At 42.1% G+C, this 19047-nt stretch overlaps 1 protein-coding gene across 9 annotated transcripts in view; it reads left to right on the forward strand.

Moving 5' to 3' along the window:
* The window catches only part of SYNE3 (spectrin repeat containing nuclear envelope family member 3), a 72717-nt gene that overhangs the window by 44045 nt on the left and 9625 nt on the right, over positions 1-19047 (forward strand). For 6 of the 9 annotated variants that reach the window (XM_075151163.1, XM_075151167.1, XM_075151165.1 and 3 more), the window contains one exon: positions 4418-4739. In XM_075151163.1, coding sequence (XP_075007264.1) covers positions 4418-4711 — 294 coding nt within the window. In that variant the 3' untranslated portion in view covers positions 4712-4739. Of the gene's footprint in view, positions 1-4417; positions 4744-13851; positions 14025-19047 lie in introns of those variants that run through there. The other 3 variants (XM_075151170.1, XM_075151166.1, XM_075151171.1) reach the window with 2 other exon arrangements.

Below are 19047 nucleotides of genomic sequence, written 5' to 3' on the forward strand. Positions count from 1 at the left end.
TTCAGTTAATTTTCAAGGGTACTGCAATAACATAATGGCAGGCAGCAAACATTTGTCAATTAGGCCTACAGCAAGATCACAAAAAAAGCATTCTATGAGTTTTTAATAGCTACTGAACACAAACAAAGAGAAACAGCTCGGGGTGGGAAGGAACGCGGAACTGAAATTCCTCATAAGCATGAAGGAAATGGCTCCCATTGCACCAACAAGGGGTTTGCAGTCTCCCTCCAGCCAGTACAAATGTTGCAGTAACTTACACCTTGCTCACTTCAGTGTGATTTTGCTGACTTCAGGGCATTCATCCTGGATTTAAACAGTGTCACTAAAATGAGAATCCATTGTAGAAGTGCTGTAAGCAGAGGTGTCTTTTTCATTCAGGCTAAGGCCTTTATCAGGATGTGAGCCTGTGTGGCCATAAGATTGTTGAGCATCATTTAAGAGAATCGGAAAATAATGTTGATCCCTTTTGGGTGCATCGCTGTTCAGGTCGAGAGAAAAGGAAAAGCAAACTAATTGCAGAATTCGTGGCTTTGCAGTTTATTTTAAATTCAGATTTAACACCTAAAGTGTGGCTAGAAATGAAAGAAAGATTAGACAAAATATTTTTGTATGTTTTGAATATCCTTTCAAAACCGTGGTGAAGGAAACCAACTACCCTGAGATCTCAGGAGGCTGATCTCAGGAGTTAATATCTGCAGAAAATACACATGGTTGGGGGCTGCATCACTGTCCATGCAACATCCAGTGCGTTTGCATGCAATGGGATTGGGTTATCTCTAATTTGTCAGCTCCCTCACGCTTTTCGATCACACAAAATCAGCAGAGGTGGCAGAATTTCAGGTATTTTTTGACTGATTTCTGCTTTCTGCAACATGAGGTCCGCAGTGACTCTGCTTGTCTCTTCTGTTTGAACTGTGAATATTTTGCAGCAGCAACAGTAGATCAACCTGGAGAAGGGGAAGACCTAGCTGCGGCCAGTCTCATTCCATTGCCTTCTATTTTTATTCCATATCTAGCGTGGACAGCCAAATGTTGGGCAGAATAGAGCCTGCTCCATGTATATTAATGTGCTTTTTTTCTGATCATTCATCCTTTGCTGAGGACATGCCCCTGGCCACTGGTGCCCTTAGGAACAGTAAGGGCTAATGATTGCGATGTGAGCGACTTCTTGTTGATTAACAAAAAACAGTTGCAGGAAATTGCACTGGCTGCGGTGAATTTTTAGCAGGTGCCAGTGACAGGGCAATGTAGATGGATATTTCTGCAGGGCACCTAGCACACCCAAGGACATAATCAAGCAAATGCTCAGTAATAACTATGATAAATGTTACTTTCAGAGGTTGGCTCCCAGCTCCATGAGCATTCTTAGCATAAATAGGAAGTCAAAGGCTCATTATTTACAGGTCTAGGTAGCGCTGTTTGATTTATTTTATTGAGTGCTCAGAGTAATTACACTTCCTTGCTAAACAAATGATTCTGGCTTTATTGTTTGTACAAACAAAATAATTAGGATTCATTACATCAGTGATCAGCTAATTGCTTCCTTTGAGATTCTTTTGAGAGTAATCTTCTATAACACACAGACAGAAGGAACATGTAATTTAATCTTATTTAGAGACACCATTGATCTGGAGTCAATCAAATTAATGCAGTCATTCAGGAAACTGCCAAAGCAAGAGCTGCCACAGCTTGCCAGGAAGAAAACAGTAATGTGCTCTGCTCTGCCCAAGTGCAGATATGACAGGAATTCTTCACGGCAGAAAGTCACATTACAGAAATGCACAGCATTGTGTGTACATGCTTAGTGGTTAGTTAGTGGTGCCTTTCTATTGAAAGTATGTGGCCGATTTGTTTTCCTGATGTCCTGCTGGGTGTTAGCCACTTGAAATCTTCTGTACAATTACATTCTTAGTAAAATGGAAAAGACTCATCAAAAGGTACCTTTCCCTCAGTTTTCAATATCTTTTTTATGGATGGAGAGAATATCTCTCCATATTTTTTTCCATCGCTGTGCCTATAAGCCTGTGCTTACCTGCTTTAGGAATTATACCATGGCCTAAACACAGGAAGAAGAGCATCTTATCATTAATAATTAGCAGATGATAGACTTATTTTCCCTCAGCAGTGATGTTTGCTCAGAAAGGAAACTTAGGCAAAAAAATAAAAAGCTGAAAAATCCTGACTGCCTCTTCCTAACTCTGACCCACTGTTTCATATGCTGTGCCAGACAGCATCATCCCCTTCCTTCTCCAGCAGGCCCACAAGCTTCCCTTCACGTTACTGCACTTGTGAGACTGCCTGCCTATCTGCTCTTATTTCTGTAGGTTTCATGTTATTTACCAATCTACATCACAGCTTTCCCGAATGCTAGAAAACAGGTACTCTGTCTTTTATCTGGTTCTGCCACTTCTCTGCCTTGCCAATGTTCTCCCTCTAAAGCAGTGCTGATGCAAGGTGGAGAAGACACCTTGCTTCCCAGGACACCTGGTTCTTACTTTCAGTTAACGTTAAACTGATATTAGCTAGGTATGTGGTTGGTGGCCCCTGCTTTCTTTGTTGAAAAGATGCGTCCTTTAGTAGCCTACCATGTTGTGAATTATTTGCAGGTTTTCACCAAGGAGATACCTTAGAATGATTTTCTCAGCAGATACAATTTTACCTCCTAACTGAGAGGTAACGAGAGATTTGTTGACCAATAGCAGAATGAAGTCAATTTCCAGTGTATACTTGAAAAATGTTTTTAACACCAGTGTAAAAAGCATGGTAGGAAAAATTCTTATAATCAATACCTCAAAGTAAGCCATCACATTTTTAAATTATTTATTAAAATGCAAATAATATTTAAATTATGTATGGTGACTGCTGAAGTTTAAGATAAGTTTAATCTTGACTTGAGAGAAGTCACTGGTAAAGCCGCTGGAAACATACATTGTTGACATGATAAACCAGCTTTTGATGTCAGTAGCCTCTTCTACAGGTTCCAGAACATGTTGTCTTTATTTCAGTTTTTATTCTTTCTATGCCCGATTTAATTCGTTTATTTCAAATTGCAAGGCTGAGTGGAAGTTGGAAATTGGGAGAAGTTGTTTTTTTTTCTCTGCCTTCCTGAATAAATGTAGAACACTAATGTCAGATACGCTGACTGAAAAGTCATCCGGCTAGTAGCTGCCAATAACTCTTCTTCTAAAAGTAGTACAGCATTGCTCTTAAGTACAGAATATATTTATGGGGATAAACTGGGAGAGAATCGGAAGGGTGGGTTGAGATAAAGGCATTTTAATAAGTAAAAGAAGGAAACGAAGAAAAACAAAATCAAGGAAAACAAGTGATCCAAAAAACCCCAGTGGCTCACCACCAGCAAACCGATGCCCAACCACCCCCCAAGCAACAGCATCCCTGGTAAAACTGCCCCCCACCTCGTTTTTATTGCTAAGCATGTTGTCATATGGTATGGAATATCCCTTTGGTCAGTTTGGGTCAGCTGTCCTGGCTGTGTCCCCTCCCAACTTCTTGTGCCCCCCCAGCCTACTGACTGGCAGAGCAGTGTGAGAAGCAGCAAAGGCCTTGACGCTGTGTAAGCACTGCTCAGCAAGAACTAAAACATGAGTGTGTTATCAACACTGTTTTCATCACAAATCCAAAACATAGCCCCATACAAGAAGCTCTTGCTCTGAAGAAAGCTAACTCTATTCCAGCTGAAACTAGTAGAATCTCCACCTCTTATTCCATACCATGCTCAGGTCCCACACTATCCAATACATCCTCATTGACCTGCCACCTGCCCGTTCCTGTCCTTCGATATATACACAGATATTATTCCCGTAGGGCTACCGCTCTAAAATGTCTGCAGAACGTCCTTTGAGTTCATTTAGTGTATGACTTTGGGCTCCATCTGTTGTAATGCTCATTCAGGACAGGAGAGACGGTGTGAAGCCAGCTCGGGTTGCATCACTGCTGCGCTTGCACAGTGCAAGGTGTCTTCCTTAGGAGATTCATTCTTCATTACAGCAACTCCTGCTGTAATAACTTTGATATATGGCAGCCACAGCAGTGGCAACATACAGCATCATGTAACAATGGCATCGTACAGCAGTAACATCATACAACTCAAATCATGGGTTATTTTTATCCAAGATTAAATCTCCTTGATGTACACATTGGACTTCCCTATCCTTCTGCATTACCCACCAAGTACATTCAGGTCCTTGAGCAAAAGCAATACCACAAATGGGTTTGCCCTTTCCCAAGGAAGGATTAACCCAGACTGGCTTTCCCAGCCAGTTCCTTATGTGTACTACGGGGACTTTATCTCCTTCACAGTGCACAGGAGTTTCAGTTGGGCAGGGCGAGGTCGATTGGCAGATCCTCTAGAGTTAACTTGCCAAGTGGCTTCTGTTAAATTTGTTTCCCTGTGCAGGAATGTCCCAGCACCCGAGATGCTGGTCGGTATAGACAAGGAAGAAGACGTTGCTGTAACTGTTGGGACAGTCTCTCCACAGCTGAGAGACAGGCCCATAGGGAGGATGCGAGATTCTCTTCAAATTCCTGGAGTTCATCCACAGTTGGTGCCTCCGTGTCTGTCCAGATCATTATCGCCAGGGTGCTAGCGTATGATGTTGGTGCACTTCGCACAAACTTCTGCCACATGGTCCGTGTGCACTGGACTTTATCCGGGTCTTTGGATGCCTGGTTGTTGTCCAGGTTGCTGTAGATCACCTCCACCACGGCTAATTCCCTCAGGTACTGGATACCTCTGTCAATGGTGGTCCACTTGTCTTGGTTACTTGCAAGATCTTCCTTAAAGGGATACCTCTCCTTCATGCTCGACAGGAGCCGCCTCCAGAGGCTGAGGACAGTGCCCCTTTCCAATCCCTTTGTCAATGGCCTTGTCCCTAGCAAGGGACAACAGCTGCCAGGCTTCCTGACCCTCTAATTCCTGACTATTAGCCCCGGTATCCCAGCATCAGAGCAAACAGCTAATAATTCGCTCACCTGCATGACGGCTGAAATCTTTTTGCAAATATTGTAACTCACTTGGGACAGGGCTCAGCTGGTTTCTGGCTTGTTTATGATTTCAGTCTCTTCCCCCTCCTTTTCTTGTGACTGCTCTGCTGCATAACAGGCTGTCTCTTCTGAGTCTTCCTCCTGCTCCCTCCTACGAAAAGCTGCGTCCTCCCTTACTAAATGAGTTGACTTCTGCTTCCATTGTTTCTTCTTGACTATATGGGTGACTGGTATAGGTGAGGGTTGGGTCTCTGGTTCATCCCTAGTGTCTTTCTGTAAATCTTCAGATCCTTCTTCCCCTTGAGGGTGCTGAGCAGTGTTCAGTAGTGCTCGGTAGGCAGAGGCCAGGCCCCAGCACAGTGCCATACGTTGTGTCTCTTTGGTACTGCCAGGGGCAGAGCATCCCTTTTTCAAACTTTCTGTCAGTTTATCAGGATCCTGCACTTGTTTGGGGGTGAAGTCACAGACCATCAGAGGTGACAACCGTTCTACATACCTGCCCATATTCTCCCACACACCTTGCCACCTATAACCACACTGTCCCTGTGTGATATTCCTAAATAGTCTTTTAACCTTAGGAAAAGCCAGAAACAGATTCCTGAGACATACCAATAGGAGCATTCTGATTATCCAAGTATGTTCAAGATAAGGTGTCATTCTTTGTTTCTTCCACAAATTGGCTTTTGGAGGAGAAAAGGAGAAAAGTGTAGTTGTTTATTGTCTCCCTGACATGGTTCCCGAAGTACAGGGATGGCAGCAATGTAAGACCCATTAGATTAGGCTCAAGGCCAGTGCTTTTATCATGGTTCTCCCAGGCAAAACACAACCAAGTGTTGCACAGCACAGCACACTGCAAAAGCCAAAACCAGCCTTTACCAAGCTCTCAAATTTGATGTACGCACAAAAAAGGGAGCATGGCACAGATCAGATACAAGAGAACAAATAAGGCAACATTGCGACCAGCAACTGCTAAACAGATGTAATGATTGTAAGTTCCCTCTAACACGGGATGGTCAAATCTATCGTCATCTGAAACCCTTTGAGCCCCACGTTGGGCGCCAAAAAGGACTGTTGTGTCACTCACTCCCCCCCGCAGTGGGATGGGAGAGAGAATCGGAAGGGTAAAAGTGAGAAAACTCATGGGTTGAGGTAAAGACAGTTTAATAAGTAAAAGAAGGAAACAAAGAAAAACAAAAACAAGAAAAACAAGTCATGGAAAATAACTCAAGGGCTCACCACCAGCCAACTGATGCCCAGCCAGTCCCTGAGCAACGACACCTCTGGCAAAATTCCCTCCCCAATTTTTATTGCTGAGCACAACGTCATACGATATGGAATATCCCTTTGGTCAGTTGGGATCAGCTGTCCCAGCTGTGTCCCCTCCCAGCTCCTTGTGCCCCCCCAGCCTACTCGCTGGTGGCATGGGGTTAGAAGCAGAAAAGGCCTTGACCCTGTGTAAGCACTGCTCAGCAATAGCAAAAATATCCCTGTGTTATCAACACTGTTTTCAGCACAAATCCAAAACCCCATACTAGCTACTATGAAGAAGGCTAACTCTATCCCAGCCAAAACTCGTACAACTGGTTTAAAAACCTCTTACACGGTTCTGAACATTTTGCAAATACTTCACTTGTGATACTTAAGAAACTAAGTGTAACTCTGTTGGATATGAAAGTGTGCTGCAAAATTACCTCACTGAAAGTTTGACCTTCCGTATTCTTATAACATGGAACTAAGATATTTTTAGCAACCCATCCTACCTACCATTTTACTAATCTTCCACAGTGCTTCCTAACTTTTATCACATGTCAAACACTTTCCAGATAAAAAGAAAGTAGTTTCCACTGCTTATGTGCTGAAGATGGCACCAAACCAGGGACTTTTTCTGCTTGCTTAGGCCTGGAGAATTGTAGAAATCAGTGCTTCTTTAACAGATCGGACTGTAGCCCTTGTCCCGTGGCATGCTTCTCCTAAAAGCATGTCATGTTGTATATGCACACAGAAGCTAACATTTATAAATCTGTTTGTGTCACAGTAGCATATGGCACAGTACTTATTTCTAAGTGAATTTGGAGCAGAAATTCTAAAATATCTGCCATATTTGACTGCTGAAATCTCAGATACAAACTGCTGGCTTTTCCTTGTTTTCTGTTTCTTTTAAATGAAGCCTTCAAAGATTCTAACTTATCATCCAGCCATGTTGAGGTACTTCAGAATCTGCCCTAAGGGAGAAAACAAAGCCTGTAATTTGCCTGTATACTTACTTGTTTATGTACGTACATTTATGCTCTTCAGAATTGAAAAGAACGTTAAGGTTGCAAAGTCAAGCAATCTGAAGATAGCAAATGTCAGAGCTAAAATTGCTTGTGTGACCTCAGTTAACCTCCCTTCAACACATTCACTCTGGTAGCTCTTCGTGAGATGGAGAATGATAAGCACAGGACTCAAAGGGGTCCCAGACATCCTTACGCATTCCTCACTGCTGGTTGCCTAACCTGGGCAGTATTTGCATTTAGGAAAGTACAATTCTGAACCCAGTGGCTCACTGTCCTTTTGCAGAGGCCACATAACCTCTGATCAACGGTATCCAACTCTTAGTTCCTGCTGTGGTGTATGGGAACGAGCCACAGCTTTGCATGTTGGACGCTCAGTTCTATAGCGACAGTAGTATCCAACTCCCCCAAATTATTTCTATCTTGAAAAGATCAGCTGTGATTTGCAATATGTTGCTTATCTTAGAGAGGGATGCTCATGCCTCTGAGTTGAGAACTGATGAGGAGCCTGGCTCCAAACTATCTCACATTGAGGTAAAAAGCCAATTTGCTTTGGTTTGAGAGAGCACCCTGTGCTCTTGCTGGAACTGATCTCTTCTTGTTGGCAATAACCTGCCTCTGTGAGTGGTAACTGAATTAGTACCCAGTGGGATCTCAAGTGGCAGAAACCCAGGGCCTCTCAGACGCAAAATATCGCTGATAAGGTAACTGCTTTACCAAAAAAAGTGATGGTGCTTGATAATGGCATGTTCCTATTCTGAATGAAAGGGATGTATGGTAAGCTGCTGTTGGCAGCTTCCTGGCAGCTCTGCTTATTCTCGGAGGAATAATGAAGTGGTAGAATTCATACCTATGTAGGTGATCCTTTCCAAGGCCTATCCTTCCTGTTACGATGTACTTCCTCTGTACCTATTGCTATAGTGTAAGCCCATTATGTTGTGATCTGCCCGCTGTGGAGGTAGGCCTGGATTCATCCTGTCTAAGCATTTAACCCATGAGTTCACAAAATCATGCATGGTGCAGAGAGTGTAGATGGGGCTTGACTCTCCATCTCTTCCACAAGAAAGAACTAGGAGCCAGGTTCAAAGCTAACACAAGGGATTTGTTCTTCATGCCAGTTGGTTGACCTGTGGAACTCCTTGCTAAAGGATATTGAAGACATTCAGAGTTTGTATCGGCTCAAGGGGAAACTGGAAGTGTCCGGAAGAAAGATTCACTGAGTGTTAACTAGATGGACAAGCTACAATCAGGCTCAGGAAACTGCCTAAGCTGAAAGCAGTTGGAGGCTGAGAATATTAAAGAGAAATTATTTACGCTTGCCTTAATACCTACGCATCTGCACCGATTGCTGTAAAATATAGGATACTTGAGCTGGGTACAGCACTGGCATGAAGCAGCATGGCTGTTGGTGTCTTTGTATAGTGTCTGTAGGACACTAGGGCATTGGTCCCTTTATCCATGGGGAGAGCAGGAGTTTTCAGACAGCACTGCATTTCCCAGGATAATCTCTCAGTGAAATGCTCTAAGGTAAGAGGAATGAATCCAGACTAAATCTTTTTTCTCTGCTGGATCACTGATTCAGTGGTGCAAGTATGATTTTTGTCAGACGTGCTGGTGACATACAAGCAGCAGCAAAAACCCACTAATGAGCATGGTATAAGATGCTATATTCCTCTGCTCCCTCAAATAGCTGGATTAACTGTGTGTTTTCATATATCCTGCAATATGGTCAATAGCAAACCAGGGAGTGCACTGATTTTTAGCAAAACACTTCAGCAACTTACACAGGAATATTATGTAGCAAGTTCTAAAGTGCTTTTCTGCTGTTTCCCATCCAAGTGATTTTTCACGGTGCATTTGGTAAGGAGTTATTAACTGCAAACAGATTTAAGTGCTAAGGACTCCCTAGATCTAAACGGATGCTTGTCATTCAAACGCCCCAACATGAATCAAGTACAAATGTGAATGTTCACAGCCAGTGCAGTTCATTTGGTAACAAGCATGCATTTAGTATTACACAAAACACAGCCGTCTACCCCTTGACAGTCCTTGCTTGTCCTGGTATTTTGAGGGAGAAGGGGGAGGACATTTATCCTTGATGGTGAACTTTAAAAGTCTATTTTCTTTTTAAATGTCAACCTATTCCTTTTCCATGTGTGTTTCAAAAATGTCTCTGACACTTTGGCTCGATACCCAGGTATTCCAGCTGTTATTCTAAGATGGTGGAAATTAAAGTTCTGTTGACTTCACTGGAGCTTTGCCAGTTTTCTTCAGAGGAAGATTTGGTTTCAGAATATTTTGTGGAACCTAGATCGGACACACGCACTGCAGGCACTGTGGGTGCTGGGTAGTAGCTGTACTGATGCCAGTAGCTGGAGTGATTAGGGAAGGGGAATTCCACTGCATAGCAAGGGTTGTGGTTCCCACCTTTGATCTCATATGGAAATGAAATATTCAAACTGTCTTTTGCAAAGGTAGAACTGTGTCAGACTATCCTTTTCTAACCCAGAATGATGTGGTAAAGGGTTGGGAGTGTGGTCCTGACTCCAACTAGACTTGTACAGCCCTGAACAGTGAGCCCAGCAGAGCAGAGATTTGAACCTTGGCCTCCGGAATTCCCTGTTGGTGCCATAGTCTCAAGTCACCACAGCCTGAAAGCATCTCTCTCTTACAGCCCAGACCTAAAAAAATACCTTGATTTAGTCTTAGTAAAATTGAAGTGCCGCTTTTTTCACACTCGGAGAGGGAGTCAGTGCCCAAAACCTTCCCTGCTTTTTCCAACTGTATCATTTCTCCTATTAAAAGTTACTGTGTCTCCTTCAAAATTTTCTATCCTTTAACTGTAACACCTTTAGTAGTACTACCACCAAAAAAAAGAAATATCACCAATTGTTCCAACAAGCACAAAGTAACAGAACTAATGTAGGCACAAGAGCCTGGGCATATAAGTAATGAAGCCATTTGTAAGGGTATGTGCTGAACTCCATGAATAATTAGTTCCCAATCCTGACTTTATTTAGTTGTCTCTGTGCATAATCCTGCTGCAGACACTGAAGTTAATGGTAAATCTCCCATGGATTGCAGTGTGTGCAGGTTGGGGCCCTCATATATTAAGAGCTTATCATTGCAAATTTGCTGAAAGCACCAAACCCTCACAGCTCCTGTATGCCTCATCTTCAGTCCTGCAGAGACATCAAAATACTATGTTTGTGATAGCAAAGTCATTCCCATGGCAACAAATGGAGTCAGAAATACAAGATTCTGACCTTGCTGTGTGAACAAACGAAACGGAGAAGCTGGGCAGCAAAGACAAAAGTTCATCAAACACAAATGCCTATAAACCCAGCAAGCAGGTGGGAGAGAAGCAGCAGATAAACACAAAATATTTCTCCTTCTCTGAAGTTCTGCCCCCAGGCAAATGTCCCTCCACAGATTTTTCTAATGCTAGGATCTGCTATGGTTAGGCTGAGTATCCTACCCTGCATAAAGCTCCAAGGCTGCGTATCCTACCCTGCATAAAGCTCCAAGGAGAGCAAGCAACAGCTTGTTAATAAAGCCATTTCACATTAATTCCTTCTGGAATTTGAAAAGCAATACTATTTTACAGCTACTTCCAGTAGATCTAAAAACAAGGCACTTCTTAATAAATAACATTTCAATCTCATCCTACTTCTTCGAGTTAATAGTCTTTACTTTAGAGATGAGGGCAGAGTCAGTGACCTGCTCTGAATTAAATGCTGGATTGGTAAAAGAATTGGGGTAGGAACAACACGAGCGGCTAATTGGCAGTGTGGTCATCATAGGAAGCCAACAACAAACCTGAGCGACCGTAAGACACCTGCTCCCTGGGCTGTGGCAGGAACAGAGATGAGGCACAACTGGAAAAGCCCACTATTTCCCACCAGTTCGTGGGCAGAAGGAGATAACTGGGCAGACAGGTGTTGCAGCTGGCCTGGCAATGAAAGAATAGTTTCAGATTGAAGTAGCTTTCAAAACCAATGCTAAAGGATTGACAGCTGTAAAGCAAAAGTTTTAGGTGCTGCTAGGAAGACTGGCAGTCCTTCTCACGACTGTGTCAGTGGGAGATGGACTTCTAATTCCCAGTTCAAGTTTGTGAGAACATTTTTGAGACTTCCAGCCATAATGAACTATTGAACAGTCAGTCACAGGATTCTACCCTTTAACAACATCAGCGTTAAGTCTTATTACATCTTAGCGGTAGAAGAAAGAGCATGGTTTGAATTGTCCCAAGGCAGAGGTAACTCTAATCTGATCTTCCACCAACAGAACTACACCTGTTAATACATACAAACAAACCTGTTCATGGCTTCTGGAACCTGGAAAGGGCCTTTTTCTTTATAGATGGGACACTATAATAAATGTATTTGTCATATTGCTGCATATTATGGATGCAATGGAAAATTAAGAATGAGAAATGGTCAATGAAAACAGAAGCTGAAAACAGAAGCTGTCAGTGACAGTCCATTGGTTTATACTGATTACACCAAGGAGTGGCTGTTTCATGGCATTACAGAGACAAGCCCAGAAAGCTCTGACTGTGGCTGCTGCTCTTATGCATAATGGTTTTAGCATTGACTATAAGCACAGAAACCCTGCAGGTTTTGTTCAGCCCATAGGCTGATGAAATCCAGGGGAGATGAAGGATTTCAGGTCTGCACTCCAGGACTAGAGGAGGGAAAATCCCGTTAGTACAGCTATTTACGCCTGGTACTTTGGCTAGTATTTGAGAAGAGGTCACAGAAGGAGCAGATGACTCCTGTGATGCAGCCAGGTTGGTGAAGCTTTGATTTTGTGGGTAAATGCTAGCTGTACCCAGAGAAGTTGCCCAACGGTGCTTAAAGTCAGAGTCACACTTACTTATACCCTGACGTGTACTCATTGCCCACTAACTACTGACAGTCCCAGTGTCCAGGCACCTGAGTTTTCATTGGCCTCAGCGAGCAAGTTACAACTCAGATACTGCGGGCCAGAAATGATAGAGCAAGCAGCTGTTGCTCTGCTGCCTCTACATCTGCTTGACACAATAATTAAATCTCATCAGCCATTCGATATAATGGAAGCAAACCAACTACAACAGAAGAAGGATTTCACAGCACAACTGTCTCATGATCTGTAACTGCAGCTATATGTTTGCCTTCATAATTAATTCTGTAAGCATTTATATAGAGCTACAAGAGACTGAGAAATTTAGAAAGCGGTGGAAGAAATCCCTAAAAAATAGCAAAAGGTATAATTACTTTCCTTTACCATCATTCTGCTCCTTATCTTCTCTGCTGATGTTTCTTACGGACTATTTGTGGCAGTGCTGTAGTGGGACAAAGGCATTGCCTGTTAAGTCAAGCATCCAGTAGGGGCCAGAAGCCCTAATTTTGCTGCAGCGCTGACATCGCCTGTGACTTGAACACAACAAATTAACTACCTCATGTGGAAAACATGGGTCCCACTTCAGTGGATGTTCTGCATTGATATTTGTATTGTAGGTTGGTACCTAATGTTGTAGCCGCATTGAGTATTATTTCTATGTTCTGAGTATAAATCCATATTTGATGAAATCTATGGATTATTGAGCCCTCTTTTTCAAGACTCCATTACAGAGAGTTGACTTGGCCTTTTTTTTGTGAAACACACGTAGTTCAGCTCATTGGCAGGAGATATCCAGGAATCTTGCCAGTGGAAATCTCACTTCTTAATTAATCTTTTCTGAATTCTGTAGCCCCAAATATGTTCTGTCCTGGTCGTGCTAATCCAGATTAAATTAATGAGGTTAACTAAGCTACTCTAGATTTGCACCAGCATAAAGAAAAGTGTAATGGGACTTCTTTGTGTGTCCTTCCCGTAGCTGCTCAGCAATAAATGTGACTTTAATGTCTCCTTCACTGTCGGTGTTGTGTTTTCTCTCATTCTCTTGCATCACATAAAAGTTTAAGATGGGCCTGGTAAAGTATAAGAGGTATTGAGGCAGGCTGCACTGCAGGGCCTTTTTCCTGACCTCCAGCCCCATGGACCCCAAAGTCAGGATCCAAAGAGCACGTTGCAGCTGGGGAGATGACTGTGAGCTGGATGAGCTGCAAACAAAGCTCCTTTCTGCTGACAGAGAGCAGAAGGCTGGCTCCCCTCTTCCAGGCGTCAGCACTCTCCTTTTACTGACAGGAGAGTTACTAACGCAGACCTTCTGTGCCGTATGCTGACTGTGAGGAGACCAGTTGGCAGCTTTGGTGTGAGCATTTGTAACCACACTTTGTAAGTGGAAAATGGACTCGGAGGCAATTGTTTTCTTCTGCTAGAAAGTCAGCAGTGTTTTCCTGCCAGAAGACAACAGTTTGCAGCAGGGAATTCTTTAAGAGAGTGAAATATTATCCTGAATATTTCAGAAATGGTTTAAGCACCAGCTTCAGTCAGCTGCAGCATACCAAGCACCCAGGCTGGATGCCAGGACACGTTGTGCTCTGGGCAAGTTGGGTTGTTCTGCCCAAACCTGGCAGTTTGATGTATTTGAAATGCACCTCCCCAGGTCTTTATTTTTCTGAGTTGCTTTTCGGTTTGTGTCTTTCAGAAGCGCGCTGGAGGCATTTGCTCATTCCTGCATCGAGTGTGCTGGGCAGCACTACCGCTGCAACTGCTCCTCTTGCTCCTCCTGCTCCTGGCCTTCCTCCTGCCCCTGGCAGAGGAGACCCATAGCTGCACGCTGGCCAACAACTTTGCTCGGTCCTTCAACCTGATGCTGAGGTACGAGGGCCCACCTCCAACCTAACTTCTTGGCATGGCACGAGGTGACTCTCAGAAATGTAGACTCCTTTTTTTTAACAATTGCAAGTATTATAGATTTTAGGGCTTCTAACAAGGCCATCATATCAACTGGATAGGTCACATAAATGCAACATAAGATTAGTCCATTTTAATCAGGTATTTAAGCAAATTTAATATTTTTACAATATTTTATTATAATATTTATGATGTGTATATAGAGATTGTGTATGTGTATGTATGTACATAAATATATTAAAAAATGCATATCTGTGGTCAAACTAACATCTGCCATCCACTCATCCACTGTTTGGAGATAATCCTGCAATGTTTCTGTTTCTACCATCTTTCAGCAAGGAATACTGAATGATGGTTTGGTTGTGGGGTTTTTGGGTGATTTTTAAAATCACATTCTTGTTGTTTACAACCGAAATCAGAGCAAGTATGAGAAGATGTGGGCATGCAGCAGAGTGCAAATTGGAGAGCAGGTAGAGTAGAATCGTGTTTGAATACAGTGGTTGACATTCAGCCAAAGGAAAATTGGCACTATTCTATTTGAAATCTTGAGCTGTTTTTTTCAGTATCTGGATGCAGGGATTGCAGAAGGTAATGGAAATGTTTCCACTGACTTCAGTAGGAGTGGGAGTGGGCTCCTCTTGTTCTCATTTTTTACCAGATTTCTTTTCCAATTACTGTGTTCTCCAGCCCACCTGAATCAGGAGAGGTAGAATACAGTAGGAAGAAAGCTGGGAAAAGAGAGTATTTTTTTTTAACATTTGTATAGCAGGAGAACTTTTAAAATCAGGTCATAATTTTCTGACCAAATTTGTGAGCACTGAACAAAACCTTGTATCAGTGGTCTTGTCTTTAAAAAGCAGTGGGTTTTTTTGTTTGTGGTTTTTTTGTGTGGGTTTTTTTTTACTTTATAAAGAGGCATTTGGTAATGGATCATAAAGTCTGAATAGTGGAATGCAGCCTGGCTTAGTGTCAGCGAAGCAAAAGTCAGAAGTACTTTAATAATATCACCTTGGAAACAAGATTCCTTTCTAGGATGTTTTTATATTAATGGTTTGTTAAACTGATGTCAACTGATTGTATCAAAGACAGTCAAGCCTAGATTTCTACGTAGTCTAAACTCAAAGATGATGACAACTTGTCATTTATTTACCTACCCTTACGCCTGATTTATCACATTTTTGAATGTATGTTTTAATATTGCCTTTTAATGTAAAAACAATTCTCACTTTACTGTGATGAAACCATTCTTAGTGGTGTTTTACCTAATTGACTCCTGAGGGAAAAGGTAATTTCTAAAATTTTGTGCCATTTCTGAGAGCTATCTCTTACTGTATCATCTTTTTAGCTGCAGCAGTAATCATGCAAAAAAAATTTAACCAAAGAAATAGTTACTTTTCCCACCCTGGCTATGTTGTGGGAGGAACTTGTCTTCTGGGTACCTGTACGGTGTATTCAGTGTTGTTTTCCAAATAAGTTCCAAAATAATATTAAATCTGTTGTGCAGGTAAATTATTTAGTAGCTGAGGGACTGAAGGAGGAAGTCACACTTCTTTAACAAAACCATGAAAGTTTTGCTAAAGAAGCAAACTTGGGTGGAACAGGCAGGCGTAGCAGCAAGGAGCTCATTATAGGCACAGAATGAGGGAGAACAGGCAGATGTGAAAGAAGACTAGCTAAAGATAGAGAAGAGAGGTGTGGAACGATTTTTAAAGCCTAAGAAAAGGATTTACGATGAACACAGAGGACAACAACATAGGCTCTATGGAGGAAAAATCTGTGAATCTTTTTGGTTCCCTCTCCCTGCTACAGTAATGGTACTATTGCATATTAAACAGCTTTTCTTCAATAAGGTTTAAAATGGGGCAAGTAACAGGGACTCTACCAGTGTTCTGAGGAGACTCTTCCACCGCCAGGACTCTGTCACTGTGTTCCTAAAAATGCTTCTGACTACATTGGGTTTGCTAGAGTTGGATAAAAATGCCAAAATTCTGCTAAAAGTGAAAGGGAGAGTGGAAATTAGAGGAAAGAGAGCGGGGATGGTAAAGGCATTCAGGTAGAGTGCAAGGGGAGTGAGAGGACGATCTGAACTGATGCGGATTAAACCCTGACTGTCAGGAGGTAGCAGAAGAGCTCTAGGGAGCAGGCAGAGGGGGGCTGAAAGCAGAAAGGTAAGGAGAGAGCATGTACGCTGAGCGATAAGACATTCACATCTAAATGGGCAGTGAAGGAAGGTAAGACCTGTGATTTCTTTCATGAAGGAGCCAGATGGAGAGCAGCTATAATTCATCAGAGAATGAGGCAAATTAATTCCTTCTTTGCAACAGTTCTTCCTGGCGGCAGGGGACGTACCTCCTCCTCTCTTCTGATTAGCTTTGCAAGAGCCATGCACGTTCCTGCAATGCTCCTCTAAAAATTGCTGCCAGCCCTGAGGGACGAAACTGTCTCGTGGCTGCGCAGCAAGGAGCTAATCGTCACACACATCTCCATTTCAAATTAAATGCTCCAGTAGAAAAGAGTGTGGGGGAAGAGGGGCAGTAACAAAACCTGCTGTGTGTGGTTGTGTATATGTGTACTTCTGCATGCACTTTTCTGTGGCATAGCTACATTGCACTTCTCTGAGTTTTGCTGAGCCATTCCAGGTGATGAAAGTAAAATGCCAGTGAGAAAGTAAAAATAATGAGGAAAAATATAGCCACAAGAGAAAATCAGTAGGGAGATAGACAAGTTTTTTCTATGAAAGCACAAAATCTCACATCAGATTTCTTTCTACCCAGCCTTTCTGATCTGGATTATTTTTATGGGTTCACAAATGCTTTTGACACCACAGGAGTATGCAACTGGGGGAAAAAATTTCTACACAGAGGACTATAACAGAACAACTGCATCGTCACCTTGATTTTTCAGTGTTGTGGCAGGTTTAAAAAACCCACTAAATTAGAAACACACTTTCGCTGCTAGGTTTGCATTCAATTTATTCTATAAGTCCCCTGTCTGTAATCTTGGAATTTTTTGCTTTAAATCTCAGCAAATTCATTCTCATTAATTTAAGTAATCTAAATATCTCACATAAGTGATGAATCTTTCTACTTCTTTGGAAAGTGGAAACTATTCAAAGCACAGGACTTCAATGTTCATTTCAGTCAGAACAATTTCACTCTTCCATAATGTCATTGACCTCACCTGTCCAACACAGGTGTGAGATTTTTCTAAGAAAGAAAGAATTTTTAAAAAATCACAGAAGTAAGCTTGAAATGTAAATCCAAAATTTACTTCCTTTTTTGTTCTCTTGTTCTTCTTCTGAAATGTTTGTGATACTGATTTCTGGAAGTGTGTGTAAATATTAATCAGGTCAGTAATTGGAATAATGAAAACAAACTGCCCAGTTCGACTTCCAGGAAACTGAACAAAGCTCAGATTCCTCAAAACACAAACTAAATCATACTGTTTCCAAATCGGTCCTTAAAATTTGAGCACTGTTATTCATGCCTGAGTCTTTGCTCACACATGATTTGGGGGTTACACCCTCTCTTTTGTGCCTGTAAAATCCCCAGCTCATAAATCTCTGACATCCATACGTAGCCGAGATGTGTTACAGCTCAGCTTTGGATTGGGGCTGCAGCCTTAAGACATCCCTTGCCAAAAACCTAGGATGCACAAAACATAAGCATCCACAACTGAGGGCTTGCACTACTTTACTCTAATCCAGATCCAACCACTGTCAGAGGGTGCTAAAACCCTCTAAAATGGGTTGAATATGTTTGAGCTTGTAAATTGTTTGTGCATCTGGCTCATGCCTACTGCATGCAGATACCCAGCCTGTTCACAGAGCAGAGCTCTTGCGCATCTCTCCAAGCTCTTTTGCCTGCACTGTTGGACCCAGTATTTGATTGACCACATTAATGACCCTTCAGTGTTGAAGGCAAAATCCTGCACTCCAGTGCCCGTGCATTAAAGTAAGAATTCTGCACAGCCTCAAAGGCACACTTCAAACCCAGCCTTTGGAGTGAAAGCAAGCCTAATTTATAAATTGTAATTGACTTTGTAGCCAGATGCTTTCAACAGAATTTTCCATGACTGCAAAACAGTGATGTAGAAAATTACTGTTGTGCCACATGTCTGTTAATAGCCCTTTCTCTCTGATTCCAGCTAGCAATTTAGATTTATTAAATATCATTTATATATGCCCTCTCCAGAAATCTCTGTATGAAAAATATGTCCAGTTCTATGCACACACATTAAAAACATTGTATTCCCCTGTTAGCACAGAATCCCCAGAGCAATCATGATTTCTACCAAGTACTAGCTTATTTGCCCTGACTGAGATACTTAGTAAACTCAAACATTTGTGGCTGAAAAGAAAGCTACTAGCCTAACTAATAAAAACACCTGATGATCACTGAATAATTTGGAAAGCTTTTAGAATGACTTTCTGCTTCTCCTCAATCCTTTTCGCTGGGGTAGTTGAAGACCTCAGAGAGAAGAAATGTCTCCAAAAAATGGCCATCACTAGACAGGCAGGTGGTAATCTCTGCAGGTCAGAAGAAATAGTATGTTCTCTTCAGTTGCTCTAGGACCGCAGGAGTTTCCTCCATCTGATCTCTTCTTCAGTATTAAACAGGAAATGTTTTACTTTGGCGTGTGTGCATACACATCTCATTAGCACTAAAGAGATTTGAAGAGTGAGTTCATATACAGGAATTCTTTTAAATTGTGTTGACAAGAGAGTACGTTGTCTTCTTTTCTCAAGAAAAAATAAAACCGCTGTATGGCAGAGATTCCCAGAGCAAACAAAACCTTTTGGAATAACTGAAGATTACAGACTGAAATTAAACTGGAGAAATAGTTTTGCCTTTTAAGAAATGCTGGTTTAAATATCCGAATAAAGATGTCTTTGCCAGGCATCATAGGTGTCTTTCAGGTCATAGGTTATGTACCCAGCTGGATGTAAGAACTGCTTTTGGAGACTTTACTGCCCGTTGGACTGTAT

The sequence above is a fragment of the Calonectris borealis genome, chromosome 5, assembly GCF_964195595.1.
Source record: "Calonectris borealis chromosome 5, bCalBor7.hap1.2, whole genome shotgun sequence".
In the NCBI taxonomy this organism is placed as follows: Eukaryota; Metazoa; Chordata; class Aves; order Procellariiformes; family Procellariidae; genus Calonectris; species Calonectris borealis.